Here is a 26008-nt window from a genome sequence, read left to right on the forward strand (position 1 = left end):
CTTCGCCGCCTGATGCCCCTAGGGAAGAAATGATTCAGCCAAGTGCATTGGATTGGCAGCCACGTCTCTGCCTCCTCCAACAGAGAACCCAGGACGAGCCAGGGAGGGACAGGCCTGGGAAGGGCCCTCACCATGAAGCAGGATCCCGGGGCATCCTCCCAGCTGGGAGCCTGGTCTCCTCTGGGCTTGAGTGTGGGAAGCCCCTTCACCTCAAGTATTGGGCGCACCCCACACTCTTCCGCACCTGCAGCATCAGAGCAAGCGGAGAAGCACGCTGTCCAGGATGGAGGGGCACAGGCAGGCGGCGGAGGACGGGAAGCACTTAGAGGCAGAGCAGACCTGGGGGTGGCTCTCGTGGAGGGAGACGGACAGGGGACACTATTAGTTGTCACCACGTCGGAAAGAGGTCAAGCCCACAGAAGTCCTAGAGGGGGAGGGAGAGACAGGCGGCTGGAACGAGGCCAGCAAGCTCCCCGAGCTGCCCTAGAGGTTGCGCCTGAGAGCCATGGCATGGGGGCACGGCGGGGTCGGGCACACCCCCGGGCGGGGCGGGGCGGGAGGAGTCACAGGCCCAGTGGGTGGGCTTCGAGCTGCCAATTGTGGGTCACCCTGAGTGGCTGAGTGCTGTACAAGGAAGGGTAAAGGTCTCCGGGGGGCGTGCCTGCTCAGGGGGAGAAGGGACAGGGCTTGTTGAGTTCATTGGTTTTGTAGCTCCCACCAGAAGGAAGGTTTGGTGTCTTCCTCCCAAGAGGAGATGGATCGGTGTTTTAAGAAACAACCAGAAGCCGAAACCGGTTTGGCTCAGTGGATAGAGCGTCGGCCTGCGGACTGAAAGGTCCTGGGTTTGATTCCGGTCGGGGGCATGTACCTGGGTTGCGGGCACATCCCCAGTGGGAGATGTGCAGGAGGCAGCTGATCGATGTTTCTCTCTCATCGATGTTTCTAACTCTCTATCTCTCTCCCTTCCTCTCTGTAAAAAATCAATAAAATATATTTTATTTTATTTTATTTTTTTTTAAATATATTTTATTGATTTTTTACAGAGAAGAAGGGAGAGAGATAGAGAGTTAGAAACATCGATGAGAGAGAAACATCGATCAGCCGCCTCCTGCACATCCCCTACTGGGGATATGTGCGCAACCCAGGTACATGCCCTTGTCCGGAATCGAACCCGGGACCCTTCAGTCCGCAGGCCGACGCTCTATCCACTGAGCCAAACCGGTTTTGGCAATAAAATATATTTTAAAAAAAGAAAAAAAAGAAACAACCAGAAAGCAAAGGTAGGAGGGGAGCGGTGGTTTGCCTCGTGAAAGGCCCACCAGCGCCGACGTGTCCCAAACGTCTCCCATTCCCGCCCCAGCAGCAAGACGGCACACGCTCAGTGCGCTCAGCGGGTAGCAGCTGCTTCTTATGCTCTGATTTCCCTGATGCTGCATGGTTTCTCTCTCTGCCCCACAGGCCCTGCCTGAAAAAGAGGTTACTCTACGGCTGAGCATTGGACCTTGTTACATGTGCATTCCTGTGGTCTGCTGGGCCCACTGCATGCTCGCCCAACACCACTTCTCTGCACTGAGGTGGGTATCACCACTTTTTAAATATATTTTATTGATTTTTTTTTTTAAAGAGAGGAAGGGAGAGGGATAGAGAGCCAGAAACATCGATGAGAGAGAAACATCGATCAGCTGCCTTCTGCACACCCCCTACCGGGGATGTCCCCACAACCAAGGTACATGCCTTTGACCGGAACCGAACCTGGGACCCTTCAGTCCTCAGGCCAATGCTCTATCCACTGAGCCAAACCGGTCAGGGCTCACCACTTTTTAAAACGAAATGCCGTGGGGACGATGATCGTCACAGGCTGGGGGACGGTCCCTAAGCTGAGATGTGCCACGGACCCTGCCCAGGGCCTGGCACCCAGATGTCCAGCTCAGGGGCTCCCAGCAGTAGGGGTGACCTCCCCACCCAGCTCCTGAACAAGGGTCGGCAAGTCTGGCCTGGCTGGGCTAGAATCCCCGGCGGCCCCTCTCGCTATGGCCCTGGCCTGGTCTCTGCTCCTCCCTGAGCCTGTTGTTGCATCTGTAACAGAGGCATCCAACCGAGAGAAGAGAGAGGACTGGCCCCTATTCCTCCCCAAGAAACAGTGCCCCTCAGACTGGGGGCTTCACTGCCAGCCCCAGTCAGGACCCCGGTGCCAGGAGGTCAGGCCTCTTTGGGGACCTTCCAGGGTGTCCCTGAATTCATGACAAGTTCAGGAGTAGCCCCTGTAGGGGGAGATCCCTGGCTAGGGAGGGACCCCTTGAGATCCTGCAACACCCCTCCTACTCACCAGTACTTCCCCAGCTGGGTCCCTGATTTGCTGTGTGGCCTTAGTCCAGTGGCTGTCCCTCTCTGAGCCTGATTCCTAGCCAAAGGCTGCCAGGCTCAGCCCTAGCCCAGCCCCACCTAGAGCCAGCTCTGCCTCTGCCTCTGCCTCTGCCTCTGCCTCTGCCTGGCTCGGCTCCAGACAGCAGGGCTGGGCTGTCACATGCTGAGCCACGTGACAGGCAGCGGCTGGGGGCTCCATCACTCACAGAGGACGGGGGCCTCTGCAGGCCCTGACCCCTGTCCCAAGTGGCTGACAACTCCGGAGGTCGCCAGAGCAGGTGTGGGCCAGACCTCTCCTGCCCTCCCAGGTAGGCAGGGAGGGTGGGGGTGATGAGGAGCTTTTCCCAGGGGTGGGGCGGCCCACAGGCCCCAGGCCAGGATCAGAGGCAGATCCAGGGCACCAAGGCAAAAGGGCAGCGGGGACAGTGGCTGCAGGTCCAGGGTAGCTGGCACACACAGGGCGATGGCACAGGATGTCCCTGCCTCCACACCTGTTACCTAACCCCTGCCTGTCTGACACCAGCAGCTGCCAGGGAATCACCCGCTTTGTGTTGGCTCCCACAGGTGTGAGGGGGTGGAGGCCAGGGCAGGGCAGAGGATAGGTGCCCGGCAGCGCTGAGGCACCTGAGGAGCAGGAACACAGGAACCACCATGGTGACACTTGTCATCACACAGCTGCCCTGGGGGCAGAGGGCGCGCTCTTCCCCGGGGTGGGAGGGGACACCTAGGAATGGACGCTTCCCGAGTGGGTCCCGGCCCTGCCACTCATACCCTTTGTGATCAAGTCCTGTCCCCGCTCTGGGACCCCGTTTCCTCCGTGTAAAATGCCCGGCTGCGGGGCCAGGCTCCGTGAGGGGCGCTAGACGAGGTGTTGATGGTGTTGACACAGACACACAGAGGGTGTGGCCCTGAGATTGTGTTTCTGGACGCCAGCCATCTCTGGATCTGCCTCCTCATTTTGCAGATTGGAACTGAGACTCGGGTGAGCTGGGGGGGGGGGCAGGGTTTTCCTTCCTCTTCCGAGCCACTGGGCCCCACCCCACAGCATAATTCTCACAGCCACCGCCTGGTCTCTCCTTCCTGCTCCAGCTGGGCCTGGGTCCCTGCCACCGGGCCTTGGGTGGCCCCTCAGCTCAGAGCTCCTGGGGCTGAGAGACCACAGGAGGCTGGCAACCCCCTCATTACCTCAGGGGTTCATTAAGGAGACTTACCGGTGAAGTGCGCCTTGGGCAGTGGCAAGGGGATGTGGATTCGTGGACGGCGCCAAGGAGTTACATAAGACGGGCCAGGATGGATGGGGACGCGGGGTGGGACCGCCCCAGACACGTGAGGGGAAGCCGTGCATGCCCACCCGGGGAAGGGCAGGGGCCTGTCTGGAACCATCGCCTGGCGGGTTGATAAGAGTCTCTGTGGGGATTTAGGGGAGGAAGTCTCCGTTCTGGCCCGGATCTAGCTCGGGGTCCAGCAGGGGTCACACTCTCGGGCTCAGGGAGGGAGGTGGCCGCGAATCTCAGCCCAGGCTCCAGGCCAGGGCGGCCCCGCCCCAGGGCAGGCCCAGCCCTGGACATTTCATAAGGCAGGCTGGCCACACAGCAGGACGCCAGGAGGAAGGACAGCTTGGCAGAGCCTCAGGTACCGTGTCCTGGGGAGGCCGAGAGAGAGCCGCGAGCAGTCGGGGCCAGGGATCCGGCTGGTGGGCTGGCTCAGGACTCCCGGTGCTGGCAGCCCAGGCAGGCAGGCCACTCCCGGCCATAAGCACAGACCGGCTTTGTCCTCAGAAGGCCTCGGCCAGCCTGGGGAGAAAGGGGAAGTGGGGAGGGACGTCCCTTTGCTGAGATCTAAAGGGGAGTGGAAAGGGCTGAGGAGAGATCCGAGTGTGGGGGGGAGCCTGAGGCCGACAGCACCCTCATTTTGTCTGAGCTGGGCCACCACCCTTCCTCTCTCTGGGGTTACACATCCTGTAAGGGAGCCCAGGGACCCAGCTCTGGACCTGGCGTTCCCAGGAGGGAGAGCACCCCATCCTGGGCGGGGGAGGGGGGGCGCGGTCAAGCATGCATTTGGAGCTCAGCGCAGCCTCTCCGTGGGCAGGGCTGGGGTTGGTCCCAGCACCCGATGGCCCTCAAGGAAGGGAGGGGCAGCTGCCCAGAGCTTCAGGGCCCGTGGAAATCCAGGGTAAGATCAGATTGGAATCAGGAGCTTCCAGGCTGGTCGGTGACTGCCACCTCTGGCAGCTGAGAGGGCCCCCAGCCACCATGGTTCCCTCGGTCATCTTCCCCAGCGCTGCCTCCCCGCCCCGCCCCGCCCTGGGTCTCAGGTGGAAGTCCTGGCCGCCCTGGCGCTCACACTGCCTTCAGTTCTCCTCGGGCTCCCGCTCCAGCGTCTCCTCCCCACAGCCCCTGGGCAGCTGCCCTTCGCAGTCTGAATACAGCCTCTCAGAGACATCGTCACTGGGCATTCAGGGCTCGGCCTGGCACACAGGACCTCCCAGCAGCACACGGGGCAGCTGCAGGTGCCACCCCCACTTCACAGACAGGGAAAGCGAGCCCCAGAAAGGCCGTGCCACCTACCCGACGTCTCCTAGCAGGAGATTGGCGGTGGTGCCTTGGAGCCAGCAGACCTGGGTGCCCACCCCATCCATCCCCCTCCTCGAGCCTCTGTGACTTTCCTGGGCCTCAGCTTTCTTGAGGGGCACCGGGCTCTAGCCACACCCAGGCTGGCACAGAGCTTGGCATGGTGAGTACCTGGTTATTCTTATCAGAGGAATCCCAGGCCTGTGGCCTTAAGGGGACCTGCTTCGTCCTCCCAGGTCCCAGGCCAGGGAAACAGGTCTGTCCCTTATCACCATCCAGCGATTTAGCAACTCCTGCCCCCCCCCCCCCAACACACACACCCAGAAGCAGCAGGTCCAGGACAGAAACGGCTGAGTGGGTGCCCCGCAGCCTGCTGTGAGGGTCCGTGCCCCCGGGAGCCCTGGCCTGCCAGCCCCGGGACCTCGAGTGAGGCAAGATGGGGAAGCAGAGAGGGGATCGGCAGGAACAGTGAGCGGCCAGCGGCCAAGGGAGCAGGATACGGACAACACACCTCCCCACCCAGCTGGGTACCACACGCCACTGCCTACCTGGCCCGGGGTCTGCAGCTGAGGCCGGCCAAGGTGCTCCATCTCCCCAGGGTCAGGCTGCCCTGCTCCCCTGCTCCCCGCCCAGCCTCGGTGGGGGATGGGGCCGCAGGCAGGCTCCTTGCTGTCTGTGCCTGATCTCCATCTCCTCCAATGGGGAGGAGCAACGGGGACCCCTCCCAGCTGTCCTGGTTAAGTGAGTCACTGGGCCGCAGGTGATGGCACCTGACTTTTTAATCCTCACCTGAGGATATTTTTCCCTTGATTTTTAGAGAAAGTAGGAGGGAGAGAGACAGACAGAAACATCAATGTGAGAGAGACACATTGATTGGTTGCCTCCCGCACAGGCCTGGACCAGGGCCAGGGATTGAGTCTGCAACCGAGGTATGTGCCCTTGACCGGAATCGAACCTGGACCGTCCATAGGCCGACACTCTATCCATTGAGCCAAACGGCCAGGGTGGAATCTGACTTCCTTATGAACTTAGGCTGCTCAGATGTGCCCAGGATGGCGGTGGACTTGGGGAACCCTGTCATTTCTGGGTCCTTTGCTAGGTCACAGGCCCAGGGTCCCCCCAGACCCTGGTGGAAGGCAGCCTTGGCTTCCATGCGTGCCTGGCTGTGCCCAGCTCCTCATTCCCCAGCGGGCAGCTCCTGGGGGCCAACCAGCAGGGGGCAATATTGGGTGAGTTTGCCTCAGTGTTGCCAAGAGAGGCTGCTGGAAGGTTCCATCCTGATTTCCACTGCCCCCTCCACCTACCGCACCCCCGCAGAGCTCCCGCCCTCACCTTGAAGTGCACCACTCCAGTGCCCAGTGCCTGGTGCCGCGCCTTACATTTTTGTGGGTTCGGCCAAGGCTCTAACGAAAGTGCAAACAACCCTGGGAGGCAGGAGAGGGTGGGGTGCTGTGCCCCAGCCCCCATCAGAAGTCTGTGAGTGACAGCAGGACCGAGGGGGCGGGAGGAGCATTGTGGCTTCACTGGGCGCTCCCTGCTCACAGGAAAACGGTCGGTCGTTAATCCCCAGGAGGACAGCCGGCGCTCTCTCATCCCCACCTTGTGACAAGGAAACTGAGGCAGAGAGAGGGTGAGTGTCTTGCCCAAGGTCAGGCCACTAAGAGGCAGAGCCGGGGACACCAGCCCAGATGCGGATCCAGAGGCCGCAGGCTCTTGCACCTGGGTCTCCGCAGGGACAGGGCGCCTTCGTCCCAGAAAAAGGGTGGAGCCTGGGGCCGAGAGGGGCTCTGAGCACATCCACTTCTGCCACACCGCCACCCTCTAAGGCCATGGTGCCCGAGGTAACTGCCCCGTTTCCCCCAACCAGAGCCAGGGGCCTGTGGGGTCAGCTTGGCCCCAGTCACACCCAGTGGGCCGGGGAGGGCTCCAGCCAGGCTCTCAGCACAGAGACCCATTGGGCTGCCATCCAGTTGGCTGCAGTAGGCTCTGCCCTCGGGCCATGGAGATTCTAGAAAGCTGAACCCACTGTGACAGCAGCCATTGCACAACAGCGGCAGCCGTGGAGGCACTGACTACGGCCCTGGGCTCAGACTGGACTCGCTCTTGATAAACACCGTGCCAGCTGGTGGGTGCTCTCACTGCCCCCTAACGAGCAGGAGAGTGGGTGCTAGGACCCCCAACGATGAGTTAAGTCTAATGGGGGGAGGGGGTGGGAAGGAGGGGGAGATCCAGGGGGGAGGACAGGATGAAACTGGGTATTTATTACACATGTGACCCGGTACAGCGGGAGCAGAGCCAAGGGGCCTTGTGAGGTGTGGGAGGGAGTAACCAGGGTGGGCTGCCTGAAGGAGGCATCAGGCAAGCTGAGACCTGAAAGGAGGAAGTCAGAAGGGCAGGAGGAAAGGGTCCCCCGGGTCCTTGGCACCAGGCCACGGAACGAATGCGGCAGAGCGCTCCTCTGTCGAGTAAACAGGTGGGGCCCCGGGGGAATGTCGGGTCTCTACTCCACCTGCCAGCCCTGGCTGATGACTGCCCCTCAACCCCTCGTCCCCACTGTTCCCTGCTCCTCCGACACAGCGGCTGCCCCCACTGGGGTGGGCAGCAGAGCCTCTGGGAGGCTGTTCTCTCCCTGTCTTTTTCGGGAACAGGGAGAGGAGGCCCCTGCTCTCTGTCACCCTCTGAGCCACTGTCACCCTTGGCAATGCCCCCCCCGCCGCCCCGCTGGGGATGGGGGTGGGGAACAGAGCATTCTGTGTCTGGAACGTCCCCACGTGTGTGGCTGTGGTGGCGGTTGGTGGACTGCCCCTCTCCTTATCAAACTCCTCCTGGCCACTCCAGGCTTGGCAGGGTGAGGGCAGCCCCATCCCCAGGAGGGGCACTGGAAAGGGGTAGGGTCCTGGCTTGGGGCTAATTTCTGTTTGGTCCCTGGCTGCCTGCCCACCCTTAGGGGCTGTGGAGTAGCTGTCCCCAAGCCCACACCAGTCCTCAGGGTCCAGGGCTCCCCGGTCCACTGACCAAGGGGAGCTGTCTGTGCATTTGGTGTGTGCTGTGTGTGTGTGTGCTGTGTGTGTGCGCTGTGTGTGTGTGTGCATGTGCTGTGTGTGTGTGCTGTGTGTGTGCTGTGTGTGTGCTGTGTGTGTGTGTGCTGTGTGTGTGCGCTGTGTGTGCACGCTGTGTGCGCGCGCTGTGTGTGTGTGCTCTGTGTGCTGTGTGTGTGTGCTGTGTGCGCGTGTGCTGTGCGTGCGTGCTGTGCGTGCGCGCTGTGTGTGTGTGCTGTGTGTGTGTGCTGTGTGTGTGCGTGTGCTGTGTGTGTGTGCTGTGTGTGTGTACGTGCTGTGTGTGCTGTGTGTGCTGTGTGTGTGCTGTGTGTGTGCTGTGTGTGTGCTGTGTGTGTGCTGTGTGTGTGTGTGCTGTGTGTGTGCTGTGTGTGTGTGTGTGCTCTGTGTGCTGTGTGTGTGTGTGTGCTCTGTGTGCTGTGTGTGTGTGCTGTGTGTGTGTGCTGTGTGCGTGTGTGTTGTGCGTGCGTGCTGTGCGTGCGCGCTGTGCGTGCGCGCTGTGTGTGTGTGTGTGCTGTGTGTGTGCATGTGCTGTGTGTGTGTGCTGTGTGTGTGTACGTGCTGTGTGTGCTGTGTGTGTGTGTATGTGCTGTGTGTGCTGTGTGTGTATGTGCTGTGTGTGTGTGTGTGTGTGCGTGTGTGTGAACATGGCCAGCCCTGGCCCTCTGGGGCTACACCTGAGTCCAGTGAGGGTGTCTGTGAGCCCACATGGGTGCAGGAGGGGTTGAAGCCGGCGCCTGAGAAGGTGGGATCCCTGCCCATGCTCCCCGTTGCCCTCACAGGATGGACCCCTTCGAGGACACGCTGCAGCGGCTGCGGGAGGCCTTCAGCTCGGGGCGGACGCGGCCGGCGGAGTTCCGGGCTGCGCAGCTCGAGGGCCTGGGCCGCTTCCTGCAGGACAACAAGCAGCTGCTGCAGGAGGCGCTGGCGCAGGACCTGCGCAAGGTGAGGGGAGGCGGGAGGCAGGCAGGGGAGGGGACGCTGGGACCAGGGGCCTGTTGACAGCTTCACCCTCTATGGAGTGGAACTAAAAGCCCATCCAACTCCACCCTCTGCCTGTGCCATAACCTGGTCCTCTCCATTCATCCATTCATTCACATCATCTTTCACTCTGCCGGGTATTATCCTGGGGGCGTGGGGGCATCAACCTTTTGAGGAACTTTTTGCATTTATTATGACAGGCTGGAATTAGCTTCCAGCATCACTTGACTATTTACTGAGCACCTATTATGTGCCAGGTACTATTCTGGGATCTAGAGATGCAACAGAGAATAAAACAAAGTCCCTGTGCCCAGCAAACTGGCCTTCTGACCAAACATGACAGCAAATAGATAATCACATAGTATGGTGACAGCATGGAGAGACTATCTACTGCGGCGGTTCTCAACCTGTGGGTCGCGACCCCTTTGGCGGTCGAATGACCCTTTCACAGGGGTCGCCTAAGACCATCCTGCATATCAGATACTTACATGACGATTCATAACAGTAGCAACATTACAGTTATGAAGTAGCAACGAAAATAATTTTATGGTTGGGTCACAACATGAGGAGCTGTATTTAAAGGGCCAGAAGGCTGAGAACCACTGAAAGGGAGCGAGAGGGCCAGGATCAGGGCGCTGCTTTATACTGGGAGTCAGGAACGATTTCTCTGAGAAGATGGTATCTGAGCAGAGACAAAAAGGAGGAGGGGGAAAGATCCATGGGGATATAGGGGAGAATGGCAGCAGGCACAGCATGTGCAAAGGCCCTAAGGCCAGAGGTGCTTGGTGTTGTTAACATAAAAAAAAAAAACCACAGTGAAACCTGTAAAGAATTTTTGTGAGTTTATTTGAGCCAAACTGTCCACATATGCCAGGAAGCAGAACCTCAACGAATTGAGATAATGCTCTGGAGAATGGCGGGGTTACATTTGTATTTATACGTTGCAATCAAAGGAGGGACATAGGTGGGTTACATGAAATTCATTGGTGTTAGATTAAGGAGGTGGGATAAAGCAAAGTGGGAGGGGGGAAACCCCTGGGATTGGATAAAAAGTAAAATGATGGACGCATACTTAGGTGGGTACAGGAACAATTAACATGATAATAAAGGAATTTGTGGTATCTGTCCTGGCGCCCAGCACATTTGGTTGTGCCCCAGGAAGTCCAGAAAAAGGGAAGTTACAAGTTACCCAGATATTTCAAGGGTGTGTTATCATAGATGCAAAAAGACAGACAGGCTCAGTTAAGATAAAGGTTGACCTTGTCAGTGAAGATACCGGCCTAGGATGTAACTGTCCACCATAACTGCTTTTAAGGTTTAATTTCAGACCATCCTTTGTGGTGACTTTAGGTCTCCGAGTTTGCAAGACCGCCAGGCAGGCCTCCCCTGAGCTTGTCAGGTCAGCATGTGGCCCCTTTTGTCCACAGTGTGTTTATGCTTGAGGAGCAGCAAGGAGGCCAGCAGAGATACACAAAAGATGGGGTCCAGGGACGCGGGCCACACCATGCAGGACCTCATGGGCTGGAGGACTTCAGCTTCACTTGGTACCGTGTCCAAACCCTGGAGGCCTGGGGGCGCGGCCCCTCCCAATGCCAGCAGCAGCCATGGCTGGACTCCAAGAAATGCACTTTCCTGTAGGCAGCCCCCTCCTCCTCAGCTGACAGGCCCACTGCTTAGCTGCCCTGGGACAGCTGTCCAGCGGGTCCTTTAGAAAAATGACTCCTGTGCATGTTGCAAAGGCCACGGTGTCCAGACCCACCCCTTTCGTCCCACCAGCCCCTCACCACCTGGAGCCCCCAGAGCCAGGCCTGAGGCTCCTTGTCAACTAGCCGAGGTGAAGTGGTGTTTGGATACTTAACACCTGGGAGGGGACCTCAGTGCTTGGTGCTTGTTGGCTGCCCACCCGCCCTGGTGGTCACCTCCTGTCCCCAGGGGACAACAACAGTCCCACGTTGGCTTGTCCTGAGCTTGTCTTAGTCCTAAGCCCAAGTATGTCCAAGGAAGGGCCTGGGACCTCCTGAGCCACACACGGGACTCTGCATTGACCCCTGGGGTCCACCCCTTGCTGCTCTGGGCCTGCTTCAGACCCTCAGGGTCAACCAGCCCATACCCTGCCCTTCCTCCCTCCCCCACTTGCCCAGTGCACAGCCGCTCCACTCAGGCCACACAGAGGCACGGATGCCAGATGCCGGAGGGCAGGGGTCCCTCAGCAGCCTCCTTGGGACTCGCCCTCTTCCCAGACACCCAGCCAGGTGCCTGCCCTGTCCCTGGAGCAGTCACAGGCTTCAGGACTAGCGCCTCGGATCACCTGGAGTCATGGATGAGGTGTCCCCGTCCCACAGGGACAGCAGACACTGGCCACAAAGACTTGTCTGAGAATGTGGGCTCCTGCTAAGACCTGCTCCTTTTCTCGGTGTCGCCAAACCTTCTCTTTACCAGTGCTGTAGCCAGGTGATCCCCAGCACCCTCATCGCCCGTTCTGGAATTATTTGTTTCCCATTCATGAAGCCGGGGCTCCCGTCCATACGCTCCTCCCTGTGGGGAGTGCTTCGCCGCCCTGTGGGGAGTGTCCGGTTCCCTGGGCGTGTCCGGTTCCCTGGTACCGCCACTGAGCCCCTGCCTCCACCCACCTGCTGGCCCGGCTGCCCCTCCACGGAGACCTGAGCTGACTGTCTGTCTGGTCCCTTTCTCCCTCTGGCTCAGGTTGCATTCCCGCCTCCCATCCCAGCTCCTCAAGGCCCCAGGAGCCCGGCCCCACAAAGGGAGCAGCAGCCCAGAAAATTCACCTGGTCCCTCCCTCTCGTCTGGCAAGTTCTGTCCCCAAACCTGCCCTGCCCTATTCTGCATGAATCCTCTCAGTTAACCCCAAAGGGCCTTCCAGGCAGGGTGGCGACACCCTAGAGGAGGCACAGAGAGGACACACAGCCCTGGCTCAAAACAGCCTACTCTCAGGAGAGGTCAATGGTGGGGAAAGGAGACGTATGTAATACTTTAAACAATAAAGAATTACAGCCCTAGCCGGCTCAGCTCCGGCCCTGGCCCTGGCCTTGCCACCTGCTTGCTGAGTGACCCTGAGCAGGGCATCCCCATCTCTGGCCTTCAGTTCATCCTCACACCAGCCTGGCACCCCTTGGACCATTGCCCTGCCTTCTAGCAGGGGGGAGCTTGTGCTGTGATGACCAAGTCTCAGGCATCAGGACAGCCTGGCTCTGGTGTCCCTGACAATGGGCCTCATGCAGCCTGCAGCCCGTGGACGGGGTCTCTCCTCCCTGGTAGGGGCTGGACAGGCACATGGAGACCGAGGCCAGGGCAATGTCCCTATAGATGTCTCTCTTCCCTTTTGCCCTGGAAATCTGACAGTGATGCCTGGCCCCTAGGTTGTGGGAACTGATGGCATTTACCCCGGGATGCTTGTCCCAGTGTCCCCTGCAGACTGATATGCACACAGCAGGCCACTGTGGGACACACAGACCATCCTGTTAAAACTTAAGCTAGATCCTGTCCCTACTCTGCTTGACAGTCCTCACCCGGCTGCTTGGCCCCCTCGCCTCACCCACTCTGCTCCTGGCCAATCAAGAACATAGCAGGTCTGTCCCCACCTCAGGGCCTTTGCACGTGCTGTGACCTCTGCCTAGAACAGAGGTCGGCAAACTGCGGCTCGCGAGCCACATGCGGCTCTTTGGCCCCTTGAGTGTGGCTCTTCCACAAAATACCGACTTCTGCGCATGGGCCACGAAGTTTCAATCGTACTGTTCATGCACGTCCACATGTGGTATTTTGTGGAAGAGCCACACTCAAGGGGCCAAAGAGCCGCATGTGGCTCGCGAGCCTCAGTTTGCCGACCACTGGCCTAGAATATTCTGCCTCCATATATTCATGGGCTCCCTGACTCCCTTTCTTCACTGCTCAAATGTAACCTCATCCCAGAGCCCGGCACCAACCATCTGTATTAAACAGAGCAAACACATACCTACATGCACACATTCACACACTCGCTCTTACACACATCACTCACGCATGCACTTGCACACACATGCATGCTTGTTCACACTCGTGCATACACACACACACACACACCAGCAGTCTCTATCCCCCTTACCCTGTTCATCTTTCCATTGCACCAACTCCTGATACTGTAGTTGCCTGTGTTGTCATTGTCTTGCTGACTGTCCTGCGATGGCAGCTCCAGGGGCAGGTTTTCTGTCTGTCTCGGCCACGGCCGCATCCCTGGCTCAAGAATGGCCCCTGCACACTGTAGGCACTCGCTGACCATGGAGAGAATGAGTGGATGAGTAAACAATAGCAGGCTTTGCTTCGAGGAGGCTGTGCCCTCTCCAGGGCTCTGGCCACCGGCTGACCCGGCCCCTCCCCCGCAGTCAGCCTTTGAGTCGGAGGTGTCTGAGATCAGCATCAGCCAGGGCGAGATTAACTTGGCCCTCAGGAACCTGCGGGCCTGGATGAAGGATGAGACCGTGCCCAAGAACCTGGTGAGCGGGCCAGGGGTAGGGCAGGCACGGGGGACTTCTGGGTGGGGGGCTTCTCTCTGGGCAGCCCCTGGGGAGGAGGGTGGTGCTGAGGGGCTGGAGTCTCAGGCCTTCACCCCTCACCGCCACGCTGGCCCCGGCACAGGCCACCCAGCTGGACTCCGCCTTCATCCGGAAGGAGCCCTTCGGCCTGGTGCTCATCATCGCCCCCTGGAACTACCCCCTGAACCTGACCCTGGTGCCCCTGGTGGGCGCCCTCGCTGCAGGTGAGAGCCCAGCCTCCACCTTCCACCCAGCCCCTCCCTCATGGCCTCCCGGGGCCCACAGAGCTAGGGAGGAGCAGTGGCACCAGGTGGCTAAGAAAGTCTGGCTGGCATGCGGCTCACCATCCCCAGGCTGCCGGGCCTTGCGCCTGCCATGTCACCCCTCTGAGCCAGATTCTTCACCTGAAGGTAGAGGGAGGCCGACGCCTGTCCTGCAGGTGTGAGGAGTGAATGGAGACCTGGCATGGCTCCCCCTCGCCCACCTCTGGCCCTGCCCTGTCCTGCCCTGCAGGGAACTGCGTGGTGCTGAAGCCCTCGGAGATCAGCAAGAACACCGAGAGGGCCCTGGCCGAGGTGCTGCCCCGATACCTGGACCGGGTGAGCAGAGCAGGCGGGCCCCACCGGCTGGGCAGGACCCAGTTCCAACCTCACTCCTGCCGCCTGTGGGTCGAGTGGCCATGGCCAAGTCACCACCCCTCTCAGCCTGAGTTTCCCTCCTAGTGACACAGAGGGGTGGCAACCACGGCGGTGCTCCGAGTAGCCTGTCTCCTGGGGGTCCCTACGCCCCCAACCGTGGCCTCAGCCTTCCCACCAGCCCTGCCAGGCCCCTCTCCCCACCTCACCTCACCCCCGTGAAGCCCACCTAGAGCCTTGGCAGTCCTGGTCAGGTCAGGCCCGGAGGGAGCAGCCCCGGGCTGGGGCCCAGGGGGAGCCTTCTGCCTGTCCCTCTTGCAGAGCTGCTTTGCCGTGGTGCTGGGCGGGCCCGAGGAGACAGGGCAGCTGCTGGAGCACAAGTTCGACTACATCTTCTTCACGGGTGAGGAGCCTGCTGCAGGCGGCGGGGGCAGGGTGGAGGGTGGGGGCCTGCACCTAGCCCCACCTTGAGGGGTCTTGCCCCCAACCCTGAGAGAGGCCACAAGTACCAAGCCAGATGGACAGCCAGAACTCGGAGGGTCAAGTGCCCAGCGGTGCCCTTGGCCTGCAGGACAAGCTTGCTCCTCTCTCCTGGAGGAGGCTGGGAGCAGCCCTGGACCCGGGGACCCTTGGGAGGACTGGGACCCCACCCATGGGCACAGACCTCTAGATTCGGTGCCCAGCCTGCATCACCCTCTGGCCAGGATTGGACTATGGAAGCAGAGGGGCCAGGGTCCTCAGCTGTTCCTGCCGATTTTGGGGAGTGGGAGGAATAGAAAGAGGCAGCCGGAAGGGTGCCAACCCAACCTCCACCATCATGCCACACAGCTCGATGGGCTTCGGGCGTTGGCCCCCAGGACGGAGGGTACAGAGGCAGGCAGGCCCGAGGCTGGCTCCAGGCCAGGTCCCCAGGGCAGCCGGCACAGAGGCCTACAGACCAGCCAAGCCCACTCTGCCAGGCCTTGGGTGTTCCTACGTGTAGACTGGAACCATCCCCAAGTCACCGGCCTGTCTAGAGGACACACACACCCCGAGGCCACGGGTGGGGAGGCCTTAGTGGAATTCAACAAGGGGAGGTTGGGGGGTCAGGAGTCCTCAGAGACAAGGAGATGTTTGCAAAGACAGAGGAGCTGAGGGAGAAGCCTGGGGAGGGAGCAGGAGCCAAGAGCAGAGCAGTGGCTGAGGTTTAGGCAGTGGGGCCAGGGCCAGCCCCACAGAAAGGCAGCAGGGGCCCTGGGCCAGGCTGGGGTGGGCGTGCATCAGGTCAGGGGAGGCTGAGAGGAGGAGGACACTGTGAGACCCAGGAGATCACCCCAGAGAGGTCGGGAGAAGCCAGGAGTGGAGGGAGGAGTGGGTGCTGAAGGCGGCAAGGCTGCCAGGTCAACTCAGAGAGAGGAGACCCAAATGTCCGCAACTGCAGCTGGGCTTCGGCCTCGGCCGATAGGAGTCACCGAGGGTTGAGGGTTTTTTTTTGTTTATTTTTAATGTTTTTTATTGATTTTTACGGAGAGGAAGGGAGAGGGATAGAGTGTTAGAAACATCGATGAGAGAGAAACGTCTATCAGCTGCCTCCTGCATACCCCCCACTGGGGATGTGCCCGAAACCAAGGTACATGCCCTTGACTGGAATCAAACCTGGGACCCTTGAGTCCACAGGCTGACGCTCCATCCACTGAGCCAAACCGGCCAGGGCTGAGGGGTGTTTTGTTGTTGTTGTTGTTTTATATATACTTTTATTGATTTCAGAGAGGAGGGGAGAGGGAGAGATAGAAACATCAATGATGAGAATCATTGATCGGCTGCCTCCTGCACATCCCACAACCCGGGCATGTGCCCCTGATTGGAATTGAACCCAGGACCCTTCAGTCCAGAGGCCGACGCTCTATCCACTGGGCCAAACCAGCTAAGGCGGGTTGAGGGTTCTAGAGGAGCATGGAGAAGTGGTGAGGAGTGCAGGGCAGTGTGTGAAAGAGACACCTGCAGGGGGATCAGGAATCAGAAGCAGGGAGGGGGGAGGGGGCATGCAGAAGGTCCTGCTGTGCAGTGATTGGCAAGGGAAGGCCAAATGAGGCCTGGCAGCCCCTGGACTCAACCCCCTGTCCAGGGAGACAGGGCAGGAAGTGAACCCCCCTTTAGGGATCCCAGTCCCCAAACCGAGGCCATCCCACCGGGTCCAGGTGAATGAAGGTCACTCGGGGTTCTTTTCATGCACAGGGAGCCCTCGAGTGGGCAAGATTGTCATGGCCGCAGCTGCCAAGCACCTGACGCCCGTCACGCTGGAGCTGGGGGGCAAGAACCCCTGCTACGTGGATGACAACTGTGACGCCCAGACCGTGGCCAACCGAGTGGCCTTGTTTCGCTACTTCAACGCTGGCCAGACCTGCGTGGCCCCCGACTACGTCCTGTGCAGCCCCGAAATGCAAGAGCGGCTGGTGCCCGCCCTGCAGAGTGCCATCACCCGCTTCTATGGCGAGGACCCCAGGGCCTCCCCAGACCTGGGCCGCATCATCAGTGAGAAGCACTTCCAGCGGCTCCGGGGCCTGCTGGGCTGTGGCCGCGTGGCCATCGGGGGCCAGAGTGAGGAGAGCGACCGCTACATCGGTGAGTCCCGCTCTGCCGGCCCCGGGACCCCGGCTAAGGCCCTCCATCGCTGGAGGCCACAGCTGGGCCAGTCTGGGCCCCGAGGTTCCCAGGGCCCCACTGATGGAGCCCAGCCGGGTCCAGGGCTCTGCTGCCACGATTCCCAGACACTAACGCCACAGGTCGCCATGGTCCGAGCCTGTGACCCCGTGACCCTGCTTCTCGGAGCTGGGCCCAGTGTCCAGGCTCCCGAACACGCAGATCCCAGCTTCAGCCCCAGCATCTGCTGCTCCACAGCCGTGACCCCAGGTCCTGCGGGCCCTCGATTCCCGGCCTGTGCACCCGCTGGGCTGTCCTCACAAAGCAGCCCCGGCCTCTGGGCCCCACGACTCGGTGGCGCTGCTGCTCCCACAGGCTGGGACCTGGGACCTTGGGCTCCAGGGGTCTGAGATCCGGTCACCCTGAGACGGTCAGACCAAGGCTGGGGCCCGGGGTTCCCGGTCACTTCTCAGGGCCGTGGGGAGACTCTTCCCTAGAACATCCCCGAGCCTGGAGCCCGGTCCCTGGGCTCTGCCCGAGGCCCCACGCCCGGGGCTGAGCCGTCCCCTGTGCCCGGGCAGCCCCCACGGTGCTGGTGGACGTGCAGGAGACGGAGGCGGTGATGCAGGAGGAGATCTTCGGGCCCATCCTGCCCATCGTGACCGTGAGGAGCCTGGACGAGGCCATCGACTTCATCAACCGCCGGGAGAAGCCCCTGGCCCTGTACGCCTTCTCCAACAGCAGCCAGGTGGGCCGGGCAGGGCTAGACAGGTGGGGCCGGTGCCAACAGTGGACCAAGGGACCTGGAGGGAGGCTGGAGTTCTGGCCCCTCTGGCAGTCACAGGAGTTCCTGGTTGGCGGCAATCTTGGTTCTGTCTCTGCCCTTTCCCTCAGGAGCAGCCACATCCCTCCCCTGCTTCTAGGCCACGCCCTACAGCGTCCTGGGCCCCCCTCGGTCAGCCCTGCCTCCATCTCGGCCTGGTGGCTGGTGTCCCTCTCAGTGCCCAGCTCATGGAAGGCACACACATGGGCAGGATGAAGGACCCGAACACATAGGCCAAGGATGGGCCCTGGCCCACTCCTGGCCCCTCACCTCTCACCACAGCTTTGCTCAAGCCCCTGGGGCCGCCCCAGCGCCTCAAGGGTAGCACCCCCAGTTCAGAGCACACCTCCCTCCTCAACCAGCTCTCATGAGACCCCTTGCAGACTCGACAATGCTTTTTAAAATAAGCTCTTTATTTTGGAATAACTAGACTTACAGAAAAGTTACAAAGATGGCCCAGGGACCATATACCACATGCCCTATTCCCCGGTGAAGGGCCCGGATACTGGTCAAAACTAACGGGCGGACACTGGCGCGTCACCGTTAACTCGACTCCACACGATTCAGATTCGCCAGTTTTTCTTTCTGCCCCAGGATCCAAGCCGGGCGCTTGGTGTGTGTAGCTGTCCAGGCTCCTCTGGCCTGGAGACCCGCCCATCCTGTTTTTCTCCACCTCCTTCCTTTCCGGGTCTACAAGGCGCCTCCGACTCACCTCCTAATTTACCCACCAGCCCTACAGTCAGCGGCTCCTCCAGGAGCCCTGGTTTATCGGGATTATGTTCACATAAGAAAGAGCCATACGGGGTTTTGGGAATGGGGGTCCCCTGGCAAGAGGCTTTCAAGCTTCTGACTCCCCAGCCCTGGTCCCAGGATGCAGGGACCCTTAAGGCACTCGACTCCCCCAGATGACTTACTCTTACTCCTCTCGAAGCACTGACGTCCCCCGGCTCCACCCTCTGGGTCGTGACTGCTGGTCTCAACTGACCTGAGCCCACTGATGGGGGGTCCACTCTGCCCACCACTGACGAGCCTGACCCAGCTGTCACCTGAGGGTCACACACTGGAACGGAACATCATGACAATTAGGGACTATTAACCTGTTCCCTCTTATTCTTCAAATAAGCCTACAGAGTGAAGAGGAAAGGGCTTCCTAAAGTCAAGCAAAGGCCAAGTTCATGTTCCTAAAATACCAATCTGATCACGTGATTGTGTCTGACCTCCCTGTGCCGCACATCACAGCCTCCCCAACCCCCACTTCCTGTCCCTCAGCCTCCCCCCTGCCCAGCACGCCTGTGGGGGGACCTTTCTCCCCTTTCTCATCTCTGCCTGAAAGACTTCTGCCCCCCTTGAGACACCACAGGCACATCACATCCCTCTCCTGGGGCACCTCCCTGAACTCTGCATGTCCCCAGGCAAACGCTGGGTTCCCACCTCCCCCTGGGGCCTGAGCGTGTCCCCACACCCTTCACACCAGAGCAGATGCTCGGAAACATGCCCTGAGTTGGGAGTTTGGTGGCAGGCTGCTAAACAATGCCCTCCACTGGTCCCACCACCCCCTTCGGCTCACGTGGTGGCCTCAGACCCTTCCTGGGGCCCTAATGGGCTGGACAGAGCCCCTGGGACGGGGGTGGGGGCGCAGCAGGCTGGCCTCCTGCTGCCCAGCCACTCCGCCTTATTGCTGCTTGTTCCCAGGTGGTCAAGCAGGTGCTGGCCCGCACCAGCAGCGGGGGCTTCTGTGGGAACGACGGCTTCATGCACCTGATCCTCGCCAGCCTGCCTTTCGGAGGAGTGGGTAGGTGCTGGCAGCGCCCTGCATTCTTCCCTCACTGGACTGATGGCACCAGAACCTTCCAGACCTGCCTCTGCATCGACATGTGTGTGGGGGTCTGTCTGGGAGTGAATCTGATCCTACCACTTACTCCCAGTGAAAACCTCCCACAGCTCCCAAGCCCCTCGGGATCTAGCCAGGCCCCTGCTGGCCACTGAGGGCCTGACAGCTTCCGAGGTCCTGCCCCGGCCTCCTCTCCAGCTCCCCTGCCTGCTGCCCCGGCCACACTGGGCTCTGCCAGGTCCTAACATGCCATAGGTCAAACACCCAGTCTCTCATGATGAGCCAGCCCACTTTACAGATGGGGAGACCAAGGCTGGGGGGGGGGAGTAGCCCACCCAGGTCGCACTGCGTGATTGGCAGAGCCCACACCTATCTTATGTCGCCTCAGCTGGCCACTGAGGGCCTGACTGCCGTGTTCTGTGCCCCTGTGCAGGGGCCAGCGGCATGGGCAGCTACCACGGCAAGTTCTCCTTCGACACCTTCTCCCACCACCGCGCCTGCCTGCTGCGCAGCCCTGGGATGGAGAAGATTTACTCCGTCCGCTACCCACCCTACTCGCCGCGCAACCTGAGGATGCTGCTGGTGGCCATGGAGGCCCGGAGCTGCAGCTGCACCCTGCTCTGAGCCCACCGTGGGCACCGGGGTTCCAAGTCCCTCCTGGCAATGCCCGGGTCCTCCTGTCACCTGTGGGTGGAGATGTGACCTCGGGTCCAGGGCACAAGGATGAAAAGACCTGCCAGGGCCCCAGCCCAGCCCGGGGCTCGCCCTCCTCCTCGGCCTTCCATCTTCTGGCCCTCAGCCTCCTCCTCGGCTGCCCCCAAGCTAGGATGGCCACCTGCGTCCGGGAGAGGGCAGACGTGGGCACCTGTGAGCCACACCCTTCCCATGGAGGGTGCAGCAGGAGGGGCGCCGACATCTGGTCCAGGCCCCGTCGGGGACCTGTGGCGACCCGGCCGTCTCTGCCCCGAGCGGCTCCCCCTCTGTACAGTGGAGAGGACTAATGATCAGCATCTCAGATGCTGTGAGATTACATCTGGGAGCTTAATAAACACGAGCGGCTGACCCCGAGCTCCAGACCTCCTGTCTCCTGGTGCAGATGGGGTGCAGCTGCCTCCCTCTTCGCTCCCCACCTCTCCCTCCAGCTCGGGCTCTTGGAGCTCTGAACACACTCCTGTCCCCCCAGTGGCCAGCCCGGGGCGCCTTACCCGCACCATGTCCCACCCCGGCTCATCTTACTCCCTGTCTCATCCTCCTGGGCCCGGAGGCCATGGAATGGTCCCCCACACACTCGGCCACAAAGCCCAACTCACCGGCCTCCGGCTCGGCACCCCCTTTCATCTCCCGAGCCCCACCTCTCGGCGAGCCCCGAGGATTCTGTGGCACCACACAGCTGCCCGGACCCACACATTAACCACTGCGCTCAGGGCCGCCCCTAAGCCAGCCTCCCCCCGGGCCCCGCCGCTCCCCAGCTCACCCACAGCTCTTCCCAGAGCGCCTGGAGCCCGCAAACCTGGCTGGAAGCTCCGCCATGGCCCCGGGCCCGCACCCGTGGCCTGTCCGGTCCTTTCGGGAGGACACACGCCGGGACGCTCTCTGCCCCCGATGGCCGGCTCAGCTCCCCCCAGCATTCAGCTACAACAGCGCCTCCTCCAAAGCCCCCCAGCCCCCCGCCCCAGACACCGGAGGCCTCAGGGCCGCCTCCGCAGCCTCCGGTGTCGCCTGCCACACCCGTCCCCGAAGGAAACGCAGGTTTGGTGGCTGGCGGGGGGGCCGGGCTCCCGAGTCATTAGAGGACTCGGTTCAGGGAGCCGCACTGCGCAGGTCTAGGGCGTGGGCAAACTTAACAAGCCCGTGCCTCAGCCCCCATTGGTAAAGCGACCATAACCGTCCCAGGGCTTTGTAAGAAGTAACGCCGCCAGGGTGAAGTCCCGCACGGAACCACCGCCACCAGCGATCCTCACCACCTTCGTCCCACACCCCGCCGCGGAGGCCAGCCCCGGGCCGCTCCCTAAACCACGCCCCGGATGTCCCGCCCCCAGTGTCTGGGAGTCCTCGCTTATTGGCCTCTCCGATACAACATGGCGGCGCTCAACGTAACTTCAAGGGCCTGCTCCTCGATAGCCAATCAGAGGAAAGATATTTCTGCATCCCGCCTCCTTCGGTTGCGCCGCTGGCCAATCAGACCACAGCATGGATAGTCGGCGCGGAGACGGTGAAACCAGCCGGTCCAATGGCAGCATCCAGAAGGTAGGCTCCGCCTCTCGGCGAGCAGGCCGCTCGGTAGGGGAAGGAGTGGCAGCGCTTCAAGGTGGGTGTCTGGGGCTCCGCTGCTAAGGCCGGGCTTGGGCAGCGCGACGTCGGGAACGAGTGTGGCGCCTCTGTTGGTCTTGCGGGCTCTGTCCCTGGGCCTCAGCTCGGCCCGCACAGACCCGCCGTCCCCGTGCCCTTGATCGTGAGGCAGAGGGACCTGGAAGTTGGCATCCTCGGGGCGCATGCGCCGCCGGCGTCCTTGGGGTCAGAGGTCATAGGGAAGGTCGGAGGAGATGGGTCGGGTGCCTTACCCTGAAGTCAGTGTCAAAAAAAATGGACCCGTTGCAAGTCGCAGGTCGCGGGAGGGGCAGGCTTGAGCTCCCGCTAAGTGCCCTGCTCTGGGCTAGACCCTTGGCTTGTAGGAACTCCCTCCGTTCTTACGATCCCCCCCCCCCCATTTCTCATATGAGGAAACGGGCCAGCTGACCCCACCTGGCCAGGGTCACTGGACCGCCTGAGAGAGTTCCAGAAGGGCCTTGGCGCCGGGGAAGGAATTCCATCTTGAGGGTGCGGTGACCTCGCCGTCCGGCTGGTGGCCACTGGCCATGTTTGCGTCTGCGTTGGGAGGATGAGCAGGAGCACTGGTGCGCGAGGGAGGAGAGATGGGTTTGCAAGGTTTCCCAGGTGAGAAGATCGAACTTGGGCTCTCTCTCACGCTGAGCTGCCATGTTGGGCTGAGAGGTGCTCTACCCGGGGACAGGAAGGCCACCTGTGCCTCTGACAGGAGTGGGGCTCCGTAGGAGACAAGATGACACCGAGGCCCTGAGGTCCAGGGTAGGTCTCCTGCAGAGCCTGAGTTCCTGGGGGGCCAGGTCTGGGACGCACCACACCTCCCTCCCTTTTCGCACCCACAGATGCACTGCCTGATGACACCCTCGGTGCTTCGGGCCCTGGCCCAGGCTGTTCGTGCAGGTAGGACCAGGTGAGCCTTTCCCGGGTGCGGGGAGCCCAGCGTCCTGCCTGAGGTCGCAGCCGCACAGCAAAGCCCCTTTCCTTGCAGGGCATCCCAGTGCCCGGAGCCTCCACAGCAGCGCAGTGGCCGCCACCTACAGTGAGTCCCACAGGCCTTCCCGACCGTGGTCCTGCCAGGCAGGGGAGGAGGCCTGGCTTTGCAGCGTCCCCCCCTCTCTGAGCCTCCGTTTCCACTCTGTAAAATGAGGAGGAGATCAAGATTGCGTAGGACCCATGGGAACGGCCTCGTGGCAGGGGGTGGGGGCCTTCCCTCAGCTCCCGGGTGATCTCAGAGCGCCCCTGTGGAGGGCTGGGTGCCTGTGCCTCTTCATCGGGACCCCAGCACCTAAGCCCCTTCCCATCGCCCTCACTCCTGGGCTCAGATGGCCACACACCCGGTTTGGGAGGGTTTGGTGAATGAACAAGGGCCTGGAGCTGTTGTACCTGCCAGAGGGGTGGGGCCTCACCTCCCTGAGCTGCATTGGTGGTGGGGGAGGTGAGGCCGTGAGAACCACTGCCACAGGCCCTCCTGCCGGTTTCCCCTGCAGAGTACGTCAACTTGCGAGAGCCCGCGATGGACATGAAGTCAGTGACTGACCGGGCAGCTCAAACCCTTCTGTGGACTGAACTCATCCGAGGTGGGCCCTTGGGGGAGGGCCAGACGGGCTAGAGTGGGACCCAGTGGTCAGGGACGAGGGCCTCACCTACCATGCCCATGCCACCCACAGGACTGGGCATGACCCTGAGCTACCTTTTCCGGGAGCCAGCCACCATCAACTACCCCTTTGAGAAGGGGCCGCTGAGCCCACGCTTCCGTGGGGAGCACGCGCTGCGCCGTTACCCGTCCGGGGAGGAGCGCTGCATCGCCTGCAAGCTGTGCGAGGCCGTCTGCCCGGCCCAGGTGAGCCCCTGACCCCACTGACCGCCACCTGGCCCCTGTTCTGGGGAGAGGGAAGCTGAGAACTCTGGCCGCTGCCGGGAAACTCCCTGTCCCTCTCTGAGCCACTTCCCACTGTGAATGGGAACCAGGAGGCCTTGTCTCTGGGGCCAGCTCAGCCAGGGAGGCACTGAGTCAGCGGGGTAAGCTGCCAGCCCTGAGCAGACCACATGACACCAGGCGCTGCCCTGGGAGGTCTGGTCAGGGATGTGACTCCCAGGCCTGTGAGCCACAGGGTGGCACCCGAGGGTCTCCATTTCCCCCAGGCACAGCAGCAGTTTCAGGAGCCCTGCCTGTGCCTGTCACAGGACCAGACCCAAGGACACACAAACCACAGTCGAGGCTGTCACTGTCCCTGGTCACTGCTCCCCTGAACCCCCGTTTCGGTTCAATTGGAGGCTCCCTCGTGAGCCGCCCAAAGTCAGGGCCTGGTAGTGTAGAAACAGACCAGTCGTGGCAGACAGACCATGGCATGCCCAGCAGGAGCCCCAGCAGGCACAGCGACCTCCTCGCAGGGCAGCTCCAGGACCACGTGCCCATGACCCAGGACGGCTCCTTTCTGAGTCCTGGCATGTCTTCTGGGCCGCTCCCCCCCTCTGGGCCACGGGCTGTGGCCTTGATGGCTCAGTCCAGCCACCAAAACATGACAGTAGTGATGCCCCCAGGGAGCGAGCCGCCCGCGAGCCAGGCACTGTGCCAGGCTCTTATCTTTATAGCAACTCTAGGAAGTAGAGTTATTATCCCTGTTTTTAAACGTGTTTTTATTGATTTTTAGAGAGAGGAGGAGAGAGAGAAACATCAACAGGCTGCCTCCTACTACTGCCTACTGAGGATCGAGCCTGTAACCCAGGCATGTGCCCTGACCAGGAATCAAACCAGTGACTTCTTGGTGCACGGATAACGCCCAACCGAGCCACACTGGCCGGGGCTATCCCCATTTTTATAGACGAGGAAACTAAGGCACAGAGAGATGAGGCTACCAGCCACAGGTCCCACTGTGCGTGGTGAGCATGTGAGGGCTTTTGCCACAACGCTTTGAAGAGCCTCCTGGCTGTGGGGGCCTCAGGCCACCCACTTCCCCAGCTGGCACAGACTGTGCCCAGGAACTGAGAGTTAAGGACTGGCCTTCGCGTCTGGGCTCTGCCCCTCATTTGCTGTGTGGCTCAGGGAAGAGCCTCTGTTCCCTGGTCCATCAGTGGGGAAGCTGGATGTTAGTGGAGGGTTGTTCAGCGTACACCCGGAGAACTGAGCGGCTCCGCGCTGCAGAAACAGCAGGTGACAGCCCTCCCCTCCTGGACTCATGTCCTCAGGTTAACAAATAAACAAGGGAAGTGCCATCTAGGGGAAATGCTAAGGAGAAGGTGATGTGACGGGCGGCCTGTGGGGGGAGAAGTCAGGGCGGAATTGGGCCGACAGTGATGCTCTATAGGCCCCCAGGGGATGAGTGTCCAGAACGGGGCAGGCCTGTGCAGACTTGGGGGTGGAAATGAGCAGTGAGGGGGGACCCTGTGCTCGGAGCTGGGGGAGACTGGCAGATGACAGCACCCTGAGCCACTCCCCAGGCCATCACCATCGAGGCTGAGCCGCGAGCCGATGGCAGCCGCCGGACCACTCGCTATGACATCGACATGACCAAGTGCATCTACTGCGGCTTCTGCCAGGAGGCCTGCCCTGTGGATGCCATTGTCGAGGTGAGTGGGCCCTGGGGTGGGGGAGGCTGGGGCAGAAGCTCCTTGGAGAGCCCCGACATGGCCGCCTACACTCCCACCCGCAGGGCCCCAACTTTGAGTTCTCCACGGAGACGCACGAGGAGCTGCTGTACAACAAGGAGAAGCTGCTGAACAACGGGGACAAGTGGGAGGCCGAGATCGCCGCCAACATCCAGGCCGACTACCTCTACCGGTGACGCCGCCCAGCTGCCCCGGCCCTGCTGCCAATAAAGAAGCTCTGACCCCCACCGCCTCTGTCATGTATCCGCTGTCCACGCCGGGACGGCCGCAGCCTGTGGACTCTCCCGGCCCCCCGGTGGGCCCCGCTGAGCCAGCCCAGCCTTCCTGGGGGACTCTGGGACCCGTCAGGCCCTCCTTGGGGCTCCAGCCCACAGCAGTCCTGTTGGCCACACATCTTTTCAGGCACTTTCTCCAGGGCTCAGCAGGCCGCAGTCAGCTCCAGTTCCATGATCCTGGGTGTCCACAGGCTAGGTCCTGGGCCTGCCCTCTCCTGAGGGCTCCCCACAACTAAGGCCCTGGCACATAGAGCCTCCCAAGGTCTCGGGCAGAAGCACGTCAATGGCAGAAACTCAGAAATGCCAGATCATTCTTTTTGGGCAGAGTGAAGCCTGCTCGGGGGTAATGGTCATGGGATGGTGACACAGGCTCTGCTGACCTTGAGCCGGCCCTGCCTCA

The 26008-nt window shown here is 61.3% G+C and overlaps 2 protein-coding genes across 18 annotated transcripts; both read left to right on the forward strand.

Moving 5' to 3' along the window:
* Positions 1–2524: 2524 nt before the first annotated feature.
* Positions 2525–20482, forward strand: ALDH3B1 (aldehyde dehydrogenase 3 family member B1). Of its 13 annotated transcripts, XM_081098341.1 has the most exons (12): positions 3810–3996; positions 4949–5097; positions 6505–6564; positions 8773–8935; positions 13348–13458; positions 13601–13721; positions 14011–14096; positions 14454–14535; positions 16347–16733; positions 17333–17499; positions 19267–19366; positions 19839–20482. In XM_081098341.1, the coding sequence occupies exons 4-12, from the start codon at positions 8774–8776 to the stop codon at positions 20027–20029; spliced, it is 1407 nt and encodes a 468-aa protein (XP_080954467.1). In that variant the 5' UTR covers positions 3810–3996; positions 4949–5097; positions 6505–6564; position 8773; the 3' UTR covers positions 20030–20482. The 13 variants fall into 13 exon arrangements, with proteins under 13 accessions (XP_080954477.1, XP_080954474.1, XP_080954475.1 ...); XM_081098350.1 differs by lacking the exon at positions 4949–5097 and having other exon boundaries at positions 3958–3996; positions 6479–6564; XM_081098346.1 differs by lacking the exon at positions 4949–5097 and having other exon boundaries at positions 3958–3996; positions 6479–6564; positions 16347–16536.
* Positions 19949–25560, forward strand: NDUFS8 (NADH:ubiquinone oxidoreductase core subunit S8). Of its 5 annotated transcripts, none has more exons than XM_081098359.1 (8): positions 21672–21713; positions 22126–22339; positions 22570–22627; positions 22716–22766; positions 23215–23304; positions 23395–23567; positions 25166–25294; positions 25378–25560. In XM_081098359.1, the coding sequence occupies exons 3-8, from the start codon at positions 22570–22572 to the stop codon at positions 25507–25509; spliced, it is 633 nt and encodes a 210-aa protein (XP_080954485.1). In that variant the 5' UTR covers positions 21672–21713; positions 22126–22339; the 3' UTR covers positions 25510–25560. The 5 variants fall into 5 exon arrangements, with proteins under 5 accessions (XP_080954481.1, XP_080954482.1, XP_080954485.1 ...); XM_081098358.1 differs by having other exon boundaries at positions 21688–21713; positions 22126–22489; XM_081098355.1 differs by lacking the exons at positions 21672–21713; positions 22126–22339 and adding an exon at positions 19949–21652.
* Positions 25561–26008: the final 448 nt, after the last annotated feature.

The sequence above is a fragment of the Myotis nattereri genome (genome assembly GCF_964212035.1).
Source record: "Myotis nattereri genome assembly, chromosome: 9".
Lineage (NCBI taxonomy): Eukaryota > Metazoa > Chordata > Mammalia > Chiroptera > Vespertilionidae > Myotis > Myotis nattereri.

Excerpts from the sequence above, each read along its gene's own strand:
- ALDH3B1 (XM_081098340.1), top strand. The coding sequence starts at position 8,774 with ATGGACCCCTTCGAGGACACGCTGCAGCGGCTGCGGGAGGCCTTCAGC. Across the intron at positions 13,459-13,600 it reads AGACCGTGCCCAAGAACCTG|GCCACCCAGCTGGACTCCGC; the intron begins GTGAGCGGGCCA and ends GCCCCGGCACAG. Across the intron at positions 14,097-14,453 it reads TGCCCCGATACCTGGACCGG|AGCTGCTTTGCCGTGGTGCT; the intron begins GTGAGCAGAGCA and ends TCCCTCTTGCAG.
- NDUFS8 (XM_081098355.1), top strand. The coding sequence starts at position 21,596 with ATGGATAGTCGGCGCGGAGACGGTGAAACCAGCCGGTCCAATGGCAGC. Across the intron at positions 22,767-23,214 it reads CGCAGTGGCCGCCACCTACA|AGTACGTCAACTTGCGAGAG; the intron begins GTGAGTCCCACA and ends TTTCCCCTGCAG. Across the intron at positions 25,295-25,377 it reads CTGTGGATGCCATTGTCGAG|GGCCCCAACTTTGAGTTCTC; the intron begins GTGAGTGGGCCC and ends TCCCACCCGCAG.